This window comes from Rhinolophus ferrumequinum, chromosome 12 (genome assembly GCF_004115265.2).
Source record: "Rhinolophus ferrumequinum isolate MPI-CBG mRhiFer1 chromosome 12, mRhiFer1_v1.p, whole genome shotgun sequence".
NCBI classification, from domain to species: Eukaryota; Metazoa; Chordata; class Mammalia; order Chiroptera; family Rhinolophidae; genus Rhinolophus; species Rhinolophus ferrumequinum.
This window is the reverse complement of record NC_046295.1, coordinates 36,821,817-36,835,154: the sequence shown is the minus strand read 5'-3', so window position 1 is coordinate 36,835,154 and position 13,338 is coordinate 36,821,817. Positions and strand designations below refer to the sequence as shown.

General features: G+C 38.7%; 1 protein-coding gene across 2 annotated transcripts in view; it reads right to left on the bottom strand.

The window, feature by feature from the left end:
* SMC5 (structural maintenance of chromosomes 5) overlaps positions 1-6,244 on the bottom strand; it is a 69,896-nt gene extending 63,652 nt beyond the window's left edge. For both annotated transcript variants that reach the window (XM_033123621.1, XM_033123620.1), the window contains exons 1-2: positions 5,967-6,244; positions 1,473-1,614 (exon numbers count right to left, since the gene is read on the bottom strand). In XM_033123621.1, coding sequence (XP_032979512.1) covers positions 1,473-1,614; positions 5,967-6,139 — 315 coding nt within the window. In that variant the 5' untranslated portion in view covers positions 6,140-6,244. The remainder of the gene's footprint in view (positions 1-1,472; positions 1,615-5,966) is intronic.
* Positions 6,245-13,338: the final 7,094 nt, after the last annotated feature.

Here is a 13,338-nt window from a genome sequence, read left to right as displayed (position 1 = left end):
TCACTGTCCTTCTTCCTAAATTGTATACTGTCAAAGTTCCTTTAGTGAAGAACTTCATTGTCTTTCCCTTTGTCTTATCATTCTGAGAACATAGTACTACTGTGTTTGGTATCCTGTAATTCACTACAATGTGTCAACTTGTGTATTTCTTTCACTTATACTGCTTCTTGAATCTGAGAATTCAAACTTTTCAACATTTCTGGAAAATCTTAGTCATTCTTTCTTCAAATATTGACTTTTCCTTAGTCTATTATCTCCCTTTGGAGATACTTTAAAAAAAAAAAAAAAAGGATTATCTTCCTTTACCTATCATGTCTCAACCTCAATTTTATTTTATTTATCTCTTTATCTCTATATTGCACTTAAAAAATGTTTTCAAGTATTTTAGTTTACAAATTCTCTTCTCAAATGTGTCTGCTTTGTTGTTTTACCTGCCCATCAAGTTTCTCTCTTCGAGTAATATATTTTTATTTCTTTAAGTTCTATTTGAATTATTTTTTCAAATTTACCTAATCTTTTCATTACTTATTCCTTTGTTACACTTGCCACCTTCCTTTACCCCCTTAAACAAATTAAATATTCCTAGTTTTAGTCTCTAACTTCAAGCTTCGTAGGTCTGATTGTACAGTCTGTTGTTTTCGTTAGCCTTTATTTTTGGTGATTCGTGTCCACCTATGTTTTGTGATTTTTAGCTATGGATTCATGAATTTCTTGGGACTTCACATTTGAATTCTTTTGAGGATTAAACTGAAGGTATTCTCCTTAAGAGGATTGCATTTGCTTTTGTCAGTGCCTGGTGGTATTACTAACTTTACCACTTTAAACTAAAATTAGAATTTATGATATTTAGGCCACACAGGTAATATGAATTCTGGCCTCAAACATGTGTTAAAGCTTGTGGTTAAGAATTCTTTGCAAGATTTTCTTCTTTTCTCCACTGTATTCAGAGCTAACAGTGAAGTAGTAATCCCACTGCCCCATTCTGAGGTGTTTTTTCCAGCTACACACAGTATTTGGCACCTAGTTTTATCTTGTAGCCCTTCCCCCACCTTCAGGACCTCCAATCCTGTGCATCCAATTGAAAGCCAGGCTTTAGGGTGCAAGGTAAGCAAATGTCCCTGAGGAAACAACTCCAGAGCTTGCTTAAGTCTTCAGATTCACACTATGTTTCTGACCTTGGTAAATTTATTTCACCTTTCCACAAGCCCAACAATACAATTAAAAAAAAATTTTTTTTTAACAATATCTAAGAATTTCAAGTGTTATGTAATTGGTTTATAACCCAAAATACTTCTAGAAATGGAAATCTCCTCCCAGCTTCTCTACTTGCCAACTTCATTCTTTATATTCAAGCACTACACGTTTGCTATACCCAAGAAATTGAGATGTAGGACTTGATTTGTTACTAAAAGCAAGTGACTGCTTTGAATGAAAAATAAATAAATAAATAAAAAGTACTTATATTAACTCACCTTATCTGCCCGTCCCATGAAAGCTGGTTTGCCTGCTAATCCAAGGCAAATGGCACACACAATGCTGGACTTCCCTGTTCCATTAGCTCCAATAATCATATTCAAGTGGGGTCCAGGACATACTTCACAGATATCATACGTTCTAAATTATAAAGAGGTGAAATTACTAAGCAGAGAAGTGAAGAATATTTTCTTTATAAAAGCACTTTTTCTTGCTTTACTTTCTCGTTTTTCTACAGGCTTCCTCAAATACCTTTAAAAGCCAGCTAACTTACAAATTTAATGTTATTTATAGGTTAATAAACTAGAGGGGGAAATGTTATCAATGGGAAACATGAAAAACCGATAATGCTTAGCTAACATAAGAACATCATCAGGAAAATAAAATTTCGCATGCTCTTTTCAACTATAAGTCTGTTGAATAAGGCAAAGTTTGATATTATTTGTCCTCTTCTAACAATTATAATACGAGAGAATATATCAAAGGTATTATACAAATAAAATAATTAAAAAATTTTTTATGTAAGAGGAATCATGGCTCATCTTAAATCTGTGGATTTTACATTTAATTTATCTTGAATTAAAATGCTTAATAGCAACTTCTCATAGTCTACTATTACAATCCTATCAAATTATTATTCTAATTAGACAACTGAAGATACACATCAACCCACTGATTTCATTTAACTATTAATTTTAAAAAATTACATCGATTTCCTTTTAATATGCTACCAGAGATTCACCAAAAGATGCACTGATAGTCCATGTTCAAATAAATTTTATTCCTGTGGGAGAAAACAAGAATGTATCAACCCCAAGTACTTCTGTACTATTCCCTTGTGCCAGAAAGCTGCATGCTATCCAGCACTCTACCAGGAGCACGTAATCCTTATTGGTCGCCAGGGACAGCTATGGCAAAATGGGAATGAAGCAAACTCTGACTCAGGTATTTTTCTAGCTTATCTTTGAATACCCTGAATTAAAACCCGTAAATAATGTCCTGTTCCCACAGGGTTTTAGTTAGCTGTCAACTAATTCTCAAAGAATAAGTGTCTTACCTGCTACTAACCTGCTAGATACAGAATTTAACTAAACACCCTTCAACTTTAATACTCCAAGAAATTAATTTTGAAATGCCAGGTGCTAATAAAAATAAAAACAGGTGGTAAAGAAGAAGTATATTCTGGCAGGTTTAGAACCTCACATCTCTACACAGCATCTATCTACTTTCTTTTCAGATACGTTGTTCTGTTAGCAGCTGGGTCTTGAAGGAACCCTTTATAAGAGTTAAAATAAAATTAGTTTGGGAATTTCAGTCACCTGGAAAATTACCAGACTTGGAACTTCTTAATCCCAACACAAGAAGCCCCATTCTTTCAACACTTGAGTTTCCTGCTGTGGAATCTCTGTTCAACTGTCTTATTAAAATAGTGATGCAACTGGTATTTAAGAAAATAATAAAAACAACAGAAAAAAGCATGAGAATACAGTACTCACATATATTATAAACAGGAAGAACTGCTAACAGAACAAAGCTTTTGCATTTAAAAAAATTCACCGTTCTGACACTGTGTTTATTGGGAATTCCCTTTTTATGAGTTCTCTTTTCCTCTGAGCTCCCCTTGAAAGAACTATTGTCAAAGGCGTTCTTCGCAGTCTGTGTATTAATATTCTGCCTAGTATCTCATGTATTCTCCATGGCCTCAGGTAGCACCTACAGGCTGAAAGTTAGCCCAGATGACCTTCACACGCAGTTACCACTTCAATAACCTTATCTGATGTCCCGTAACCGTCACCTCAAACGTCACACATTGAAAACGAAACCTACCATCTTTCCTTCCAAAACCACTCTGGTAGTCTCATAGCATCACTCATCCCACTGCCCATATCAGAAACCTAAGCATTAGTTTTGAATCATCTTTGATTCTACCATCTCCTTTACTTCTACCCAAAACACCCCCACACACACACACATACACATCATCCAATCACCAAATCATGTTGGTAGACATGCAAATCTGATGCCACATGCTAAAAAAAACACAAAAAAACAAAAAAAAAAAAACAGTATCCTTTATAACTTAGCTCTAGCTTCACCTTTGTCTACTTTCTATCTCCTTCCCCTATTCGCTAATCAGACCTCTACTCAAGGTACTCTAAGTATATAAAGAATTTCTTTTAGTTTCTTGACTATTTTAGGCTTCGTTCTTTCTCCAAGTCTTTGCGCATCCTGTTCCTTCTGCCTAGAAATCTCTCCCTCCACTCCCAACCCCATTTGTCTTGGTTCTCTCATAGGAATCCTTCCTTTGACCATTCTCTTTCAGGCCATTTTGGTTGCCTAAGCCTACCCCTTACTTCTTTCCTAAAACTCAAAAGTCCTCTTCATGTGAAAATAAACAAAACCTCCCCGAGCTCTGCACTTTCCAGCCACTCTTGTTCCCCTCTTCACATCTAGATTTACTTCCTCACACACATTCCTTCTTTCAGGACTTACAAAGTTTTCTTCTTCCACTGCTTTCTCAAAGGGTCGAAGATGTTCTAACTGCTAGATGCAGGGGGCCCTTTTCAAGTCCTGTATCTACTACATTGAAATGTAGTAGGTATTTTAGAAAAGCTCTTTTCCTTGGCTTCTTTGATAATACTCTCCTACAGTTCTCCTCTTACCTCCCTGAATAGGTCCTTCTCAGTCAGTGAATTCCCCTTCTGTCTAACCTTAAATGTTGGCATTCTCCAGGACTCTGTACTTGGCCTTCTATTCCTCCTAGTTATATTTCCTCTTGGGCAATCTCAAACATTTTTGCAACTTCAACAATCACCTATATACATGCTCCCAAATCTCTCACCTGTTCACATTTTCCTGTAAGCTCCAGACATTTATAAATACTGCCTATGGAAGGTCTCTTTTAAATGTCCCACAGAAAATTTCAAGTCACAGGATGCAAAACGCATTTATTATCATTCTCTGCAAACTGATCCTCTTCAGACTAGCACCATACCTGACCAATTAGCCATTGCTGCATTCCTCTTACCCTCATGCTTCACAATTAATTTGTAGCCAGATCCTGTCAAATCTCTTTTCTTTCCGCTCCTACTCACCATCTGCTACTCATAGGTTCAAACCCTGGTTATCGCTTGCCTTCATACTGTAAAAATCTTGCCTCCAACCTTGCACCCTTTCTGAAGCATCTTTCATTCACACTGTTCCCAGAGCAATACGAATCACATGCCATTCCCTACTTAATACGCATACTGGTTCCTTAGGGAATGAGGCTGGAATTCCTTAGCATAGTAAACTGAGAGCCTCAACAGTTGCCTACCTCTTCAGTATCACTTACGTCCACATATTCACTCACAGCCTGCGTTCCCGCCTACTAAAATACTCGATGCTTCCTAAAGATAAACTCGCAGGCAGGTCCTTCTGTCCACAGTGCACTTCCCTTCTTTTAGTACTTTCAGAACCTCCGTACAAAACCCTCTCTCTCAGTTGTGGAAGATATTAACTTCTTCCTTTGTGTCCCCATGGCATCCTGATACATACACTATTACGATAAGGAACTTATGTGATGATCTTTCCTGATCTGGATTCAAATAGTAATTCAGGTACCTATTAGCTGTGTAAATGTGGGCAAATTAATCTCGCTGAGTTTATCTCATCAATGGAAATAATACAAAGAGTTGTTATTAGCAAAGAATGAAAGCACTGTATAAATAAAGCACCTATTTCTATACCTGGCACATGACAGGTGCTTGAAAAAAATGGTGATGTTGTTCTTGCAATTCTGTTTCTCCTACACCACTATGTGCAAGCTTAAAAAAAAAAAAAATCCTCGACCAAATGAACTAACTGTAAGGTGCTATAATAACACGGTATTTTTTTATTGAAACATATTACTAAATCCTAAAATGATTATTATGATTATTGTCTGAAAGGAGAGAGAAGAGACCAGGAAAGAAAGATGGATTTGTAGGTGTCAAGAGTCCGTTGGGAGGCCCACTAATGAGAGTATTAATTTTCTTGTACATTTCAACCTCTATCCCGCAGAACATTCACCATTTATCCATGGCAACTTCCTACTCTTTATGAATCTGCCACATCATCAGTGTCACTCTGTTGCTTCTTTCTTGTGTATCCCCAGGGCCCATAGTTTTGAGAATTACAAGTTATGTCCTCCCTCTATAGGTCGTGATTTCCAACGAGCAGAGATCTAATCCCTACTATATCCACTGCCCGCCAAATGACGCCTTCAACACACGTTGGTAGAATAAAAAATTAATAAAACAACAACCCGCATCCACAAGACACACACCTAGCACACCAACACAAACGTCAATCTACACAGCCTACGAATAAAAATCCTCACGGTAACCACGACGCAAATTCACCGCCAGACCCACAAGCCAGGGACACATCCACCCACCCACCCACACGTACGCAGCGTGCACCCCTCGGGCCCGCTCCCCGCCCCCGCCGCCGCACGGCCTCCCGCCACTCACAGGAAGTTCTCCATCGCGATGCGGACGATGGAGCCTTCCACGAAAGGCCCGGCCGGCAGTGGGGGCGCAGAACTCTTTCTCTTGCTCGGGACCTCCGACGAGGGATCTCTCGGGGCAGCTCTCTTGGAGGCCAGGGGGGTTGGAGTTGAGGTCTTCCCACTCGGAGTCGCCATCCTGGCTTCCCCTCCGCCCCGTAGCGGCTTCCGTTCCCACCAACCTGCAGCCCCCACGTCCCGCTCCCGCGCGATCTGCCAGGCGCGGGATGCCGCCCGAGAGCCGTCCCGCGCCTGCGCAGTCACGGCCAGATGGCGTCAGCGGGCAAGCCCCGCCCTGGGCCTGGAACGCCTGCGCGAACGAGAACGCAGGTGGCTGGGGGTGGGGACTAGCGGGATGCTGGTCTCGGCCCTTTCTCTGTACCTTCTTGCATTTTTTCAGGGTTTTTTTTTTTTCCAACTTAAAGAAAGATGTCAATTACAGTTAGGATTTTGAAAGCTCTTTTAGCGCTCCAAGGAAGCGGATACTCGAGGGGAGAGAGGCGTTTGCGGTGGCACCTGGGACCCAGGGTCGGGGACACCAAGGCGGGCACGTGCGACCAGCCTTGTGCGCGTTCCGCCTGAGTGCCTGCCTGCCCGAGTGCACCGGGACTCGCAGGTCTTTGGCTCTTCGTGTTCTAGTTTGCTTCCTGTTTGCTTTCAATCAGGTCCCCGTGTTAAAAAAATGAAAGAAAACTCTTCCAAATGGCTCCCTTAAAGCATTATGCTAGGTCTCCTGCGCTCTATAACTTGTGAAAAGATTACACCGCACTCCCCCTTCTGTACTTTCCACCTCTCACTCCCTAATTCCCCGAGCTAGAATGCCCTGGCTTCACTTAAAGCGTACTGTCTCTTAACCCTGCTCACATTCATCCAGTAAACATCTAGTAAGTGCATTAAAGATGACGTGCAGTGAGATCTTCATTCACTCAACTATAATAATTAATGCCTAACCTACAAGAGGCTGGGGCTGCCGGCAGTAAAGGAGCCAAAGTTGCGTGTTTGCGAGCTTACGTTCTGGTGTGGGAGACAAAAAGAACAAGCGAACCAACTGACGATCACGATCATTTCTGGCTATGATCGGTGCTATGAAAAACAACCCAAAACAATGACATGGGATGGGGGAGGCACGGAAGACCTGCCAAAGGAGGTTGACGTTTGAGCTAAACCCTGATGGAGTGGGAGCCAAATGCGTAAATAAGCAAAGAGCAATTACAGGCCAGCACAAAGATGTTGGAGGAACAAAGGCCGGCGTGGCTGCAGTGGAGTAAACAAGGTTGCAGAGCAGAGCCTTGGCCATCATAGCACAGCTGAATTTTCAAAGCAATGGGAAGCCATTGGATGGGTTTAAGCAGGAGAGGGACATGATCTAGCTAAAGTTAAAATGACCACTCTGGTTGCTGTTTGGAGGGGTGAGAAGGGGAAGTGGGGAAGCCAGTTAGGAAGCTAATGCAGTAGAACCCTGATTTCTGACTCCTGGACCAGTGCTCCTTTCCCAGGTCCCTGCTTCTTCCTTTCATGCAAATGGAACCCCCGCTCTCTAAAAGTTATAACCAAAGAAAATAGAACGAGTTAAAAAGCGTGTGAACTTGTCAAGGTTACTAGACATTTTTAGAAAAGCAAATTACAATAAGAATAATTTTAAAACTGTTCAAATGCCAGGAAATAAGAAAAATACTCAGTGTTTAGGAAGGCACTATACTGCCCTTCCCTATCTTGCTAGTACACATTTTTTTAAAAAGTAACTTCGGAGGCGGCCGGTTAGCTCAGTTGGTTAGAGCGCAGTGCTCTTAACAACAAGATTGCAGGTTGATTCCCAACATGGGCCACTGTGGGCTGCGCCCTCCACAACTAGATTGAGACAACTGCTTGACTTGGAGCTGATGGGTCCTGGGAAAACACACTGAAATAAATAAAAAAAAAATAAAGTAACTTGGGACCCTGCTTCAAGAACCTTAGAAAAGTCTAATTCTTTGAAGAAATAACTGCTTTTGGGGGAATCTATCCCAATGGCAATTAATATAGGCCGTGGTAATGGGAGTTGAGGGCAGGGAACCAGTCTGATTATTTTTGTACCATCACCAGTTTTTTAGTGAATTAAATTGTGCTTATAAACGTGAATGTTGAGAATGAGCCCCTGAACTTGTGATGACCCCACAAATATACATACACTATGAGTTCTTGTCTAAACAGCCATCCAGTCATGATCTGCCACCATCCTCTAAAAAGGAAAATGTTACTGGTTTTGCTTCTTATTGCAAAAGTAATACATGTTATTAAACACAGAAATTTGGGGAACACAGAAAACACACATATGCAAAGGGAAAAATCACTCATAATTCCTCTACCCAGCCTAATCACTGTTAAGATTTTGGTGTATCTTTTGATGTCTTTATACTAGTATGTGTACGGTACGCTCCTTTCATTAAAAAAAATCAGGATGATACTGCACAAATTGTATTATACATACTATTATTTTATCCCATTTTCTCACTGCATATATTATGAATATCCTTCCATGGCATTAAACATTTTTTCTGTGACATAGTTTTAAGTAGCTATGTAGTATTCCATTAAACAGATGTACTGTAACTGATTTAAGTACTTCTTCTTTCTCGGACTTTATATGACTGGAAGTTAACATGAACCCAGGATACTCGGGAGACTATAGAAGCTCACTGCTTCCTAACATTCTTTAAAAATTTTATGCACCTGTGAAAATATACACATTTATCTTGCCACATGTGGATTCTTTAATTCCACTGGCGAAAACTGTCTTGCAAAGGGTGGTGTTAAAGATGCAGAGGGAGAAGTTCTTTAGAAAGATTATCAATTAACCAGAATGTGTCAATGAGTGAGTGAGCCATTGTAGCTAATCCTACACTTCTCAGGGTTTAAATTCCAGTCATAAGCTGAATTCATCACCCCATCTTTACTAGCTAATAGATCTAACAAGGCAATTATATTTAACTTTCTACCGACCGAGGAGTAAGTGACCAGGGGCCATTTTGTATGAAGGCCTTCCATTCTACCGAAACTTTAAAACTGATGCAAACAAAAACTGGCAGAAAGGGGCGGGGTCAAGGATTATAAATGTATTTCACTTCACCATCAAAACACCATCTTCTGTGTTCTCTTTCCTGGCTTCACATCAAGTCCTTGATAATGGTGCCACAGTAGCAAGAAGCTGGGGCAAGATGCATGGAATGGGACGCTGCTGAGACCATCTCGGACTGAGACAGTTCACTACTCCAGTTCTAAGAAGAACCCTCCCAGGTTAACAAGAATAATTTCCTCTGGCTTATATACCAAGTGAGAGGAAATACTACTTTTGGGCCAGTTCATAAAGTGGAAAAGTGAACCCTCATGGCTTGAAAGAGAGGGAAGGAGCAGATACTAAAACCTAAGACCTTGGCACTCAGGAACAACCCCTGTTCCCTGCTCCCCCAAACTTCCCATCATACACTCTTTCTAACAGACCTAATTAAAGACCTCATGGGGGAATATCTAGGCAAGGATGAGGGATTCTGGGGAGAATCAGCACCCTTCCTCAGGGGAACACAACCCCATACAGCAAGCTTCTGCTAAACATAAGGATACCTAGTCTCTAAAGTTTTTAAGTTTTTAAGTTGTTTCAAACATCATAAAAACAATCAAAATATGTGGTTCTTACTGTAGTAATATTAGTAATAGCTAACACCAACAGCATTTCCCATAGACAAGCTACTGTTCTAAGTACTTTCTTATAATGCATTTTCTATTCTGGATCAAAGTCTCAACAGATTTGCCTCTTTCCCAAATTTCCATCTCTTGGATACAAAAACCAACTGAAAGATAAAATCATTAGGAACCAGTATCAGGGTTTAAGTGTTCTTTGTGATGTGTCTTGATAGAAAGCCTAGAGTTAAATAGGCCTTCATTTCTTTTGAGAATATAAAATGGGAAAACAGTATAAATTGCTCCAGAAGGAATTTACCTTTAATTTCAGAAAGATCAAGAACAAGGTGCTAAAGCATTATGTGTCATCTTCTCTGCAAGTCCTTGCAAAATGAATTGACAGTCCTTGCCCAGGCTAGGTCTGGAGCATCTGGGGGAATAGCAAGCATTTCCCCTCACACCTTGTTACTTCCCAAAGGAAAGAAAGTTGGTAATTGTTCAAACTGTGGAGAATCTGTTCAAATTAGCTGCATGAATTATAAAATGAGTCCTTTGATATCAGTCACCAAGAGTGACGTTTCATCTCAGCATTTCCACAGGCTGGGGTGCTGTTGAACTCTCCCATAAACTTGTTGGTTTTAAATTCTCACTTCCACAGGTTTGATTAGTAGCCATAAAATTCTTTTTATAATTAAAACTGTACTTGTTTTTTTATTATTTTAGGAAGTTTGTCATTCAAAAAGCACACAGCAGAAACTAACAACCGTACATCCATATTTGTGCATTCAAGAATTAACACCGTTAACTATTTGGCATGATTTCGTCCAGTATTTTTTCTTTAATCAACTTTTAAAAAAATTACACAGGGAATATATGAATATATTCTCCTCTTAAAAATGAGAACAATGCAGATAAAATTAGTGTGCAGTTGACATTCTTTTTCTTAATCTTGATCCTGCACTCCTTATCCCCTAGTTAACTACTCCTAGATACTCGTTCAGTGTGTAATGTAATGTCCTTTAAGCCCATTTTTATATTTTACATGCATTTTAACTACAGAAAATATGGTGTAATATTTTGAATGTGAATGCATCATATAAATATATGACATAGACACATAATGTATTACATGTATACATTATTAATATAAAATATGGTAAGAATAGTTATACAACTTGGATTTTCATTCAAAAATATAATTCTGAGATACATCCATGTTAACTCATGTAAATCTAGTTCCCGTTTAACTTCTTTAGGGTTTTTGTATGAATGTATCACACTTTATCCATTACTCTGCTGACCTGACATATAGATTGCTTCCAATTTTTCATTTTTACAAACATTGCTTCAGGGAACATCCTCAGACATATCTTTATGTATAATACGTGTTAGCATTTCTCTAGAATAGATACCAAGAATTAGAATTGCTAGACCATATATCACACTAATTACTTTCCTTCAGTTTTTTAGTATTGTTGCTTGTGGCCATTTTCTTATTAATTGTGATTATTTGAAAATATGTCAGAAAAATATTTCTCTTCTTTTCCCTTTCTTCAGCATTGGCTTTGGCTCAGTGGTTAGTCTCTCGCTCTCTCTCTCTGTCTCTCTCTCACACACACACATTCACACACACACACACACACACACCTCTCCTTTACACAGTGCCCTCCCTTTTTCCCACCGGATCTAGGTTCTGTGGGGCCTGAAGCTTATATAATTTGTGAAGGCCTCTCTGGAAAAATACAAAATTACAAATACAAAATAGTGATTATTTATTCAGAATGACAGAATAAATCACAACTTAGCACTATTGACATTTTGGGTAAAATAAAATTCTTTGTTGGGGGAAGAGAAGGCTGCTGTCCTGTGTGTTGTAGGTAGTCAGCAGTAGCCTTGCCCTCTGTCCACTAGATGCCAGTAGGACCTCCCCAGTTTTACAACCAAAACTGTCTCCAGACATTAGCGACTATCCCCTAAGGGGTAAAATTTCCTCAGGTGAGAACCACTGTTCTAATCCTACCCACTCTTTTAGAGTACAGAAAAAGAAGGAAACCTTTCCAACTTCTCTTATGACTCTAATTGTGTCTAAATCCCCTACTTTCTAAGGAAATTAAAGGAAATGAAAATTGCCTGTCTGTCTTATTCATTAACATATATATGTATGTATATCAACCAAGGTTCAAAACAGTAAATACTTTGTAACCTAATTGGGTATATTACAGGAATTAATTCAAGGTTGAGTAAATACTAGCAAATTAAGTCAATTAATGTGATTCTTTACATTAGAAGATTACAGGAGAAAGATTAAAGCAGAAAAAACATTCAGTTCTTTTCAACACACACGCATGGGTAAAATGTCTAGAAAACCAATAAAAGGCAATTCTCAAAACCTTTAGCAAACTCATATTCTAAGATAAAACGTTTAGAAATATTCTCTTAAATTCTGGAACAAGTCAAGGACGATACTGTCACTGCTTCTATTGAGCACTGTATTGGGTATCTTAGCCTGCCAAATAAGTTAAGAAACAGGACAGATAGAGAAGTTGAATAGGAAAAACGCAAACTGGGCTTATTAAGAAATCTGACCTAATAGTAAAAGAAAATTATGGTAGGTGGAATAATGGCTCCCCGAAGATACCCACATCCTAATCCCTGGCACTTGAAAATATGTTACCTTTGTAGATGTGATTCAGTTAAGGATCTTGAGATGGAGAGACTATCCTGGATCATCCACGGGACTCCGTATAACCACAAGCGTCTTTATAAGGGCGAGACAAGCGGGTCAGAATCAGAGACATAACAAAGAAAGCAGATGTCAGAGTGATGACACAGCTGGAAGGGGGCCATGAGCCAAGGAATGTGGGAAGCCTCTAAAAGCTGGAAATAGCAAGAAATGGATTCTCTTCAGAGCATCCAGAGGGAACACAACCTTGCCAACAACTTGATTTTAGCAACATGAGGCCCACTTTCAGAATTCTGCTTTCCAGAACCATAGGATAATAATTGTGTTGTTTCATGCCACAAAGTGTGGTCATTTGTTACAAAAACAATAGGAAATGAATGTAAATATAGAGTCTGTTTTCATAAGTAATAGAGAGATCAGCAATTTTACTAGATATAATTCCAGATGAATCTAAGAAAAAAGTAATAGGTAAAAGTTTAATTTTTTTAGAAGAAACTATATAGGAATATATTTAAAAATACAGGGTAGGGAAAAATTTCTTAAATAAAACAAAATATCTATAAACCATAAATAAAATTAAAAGATTGTTAATTTATATAGATTAAAAACTAAGGCCTTTCATCAATCACATTTACCATATTATGAATGGGGATGGGGGAAGCCACAAGCTATAAAAAGATATTTGCAACATTTAAAACAAACAGAAGTTTAGTATCTGTAATATTAGAGAAACACTACAAATCTGTAAGAAAAAGATACATAGTTAGATTTAAAAGTGGACAAAATAAACAAGCATTTGCACAAGGTGAAGCATAAAAAGTCATAAATCATATAATAAGATGCTCAATTTAATTCATAATTAAATGCAAATTAAAACCTCAGTGAAATACAATTTCATAATTATCAGATTGGTAAAAATTAAAGTCTGACACTAGCAAGTTTGGGCTCTCATCTCTACTGGAAAGGGTCATATAGATTAGTGGAGCCACTCGGGAAGCAG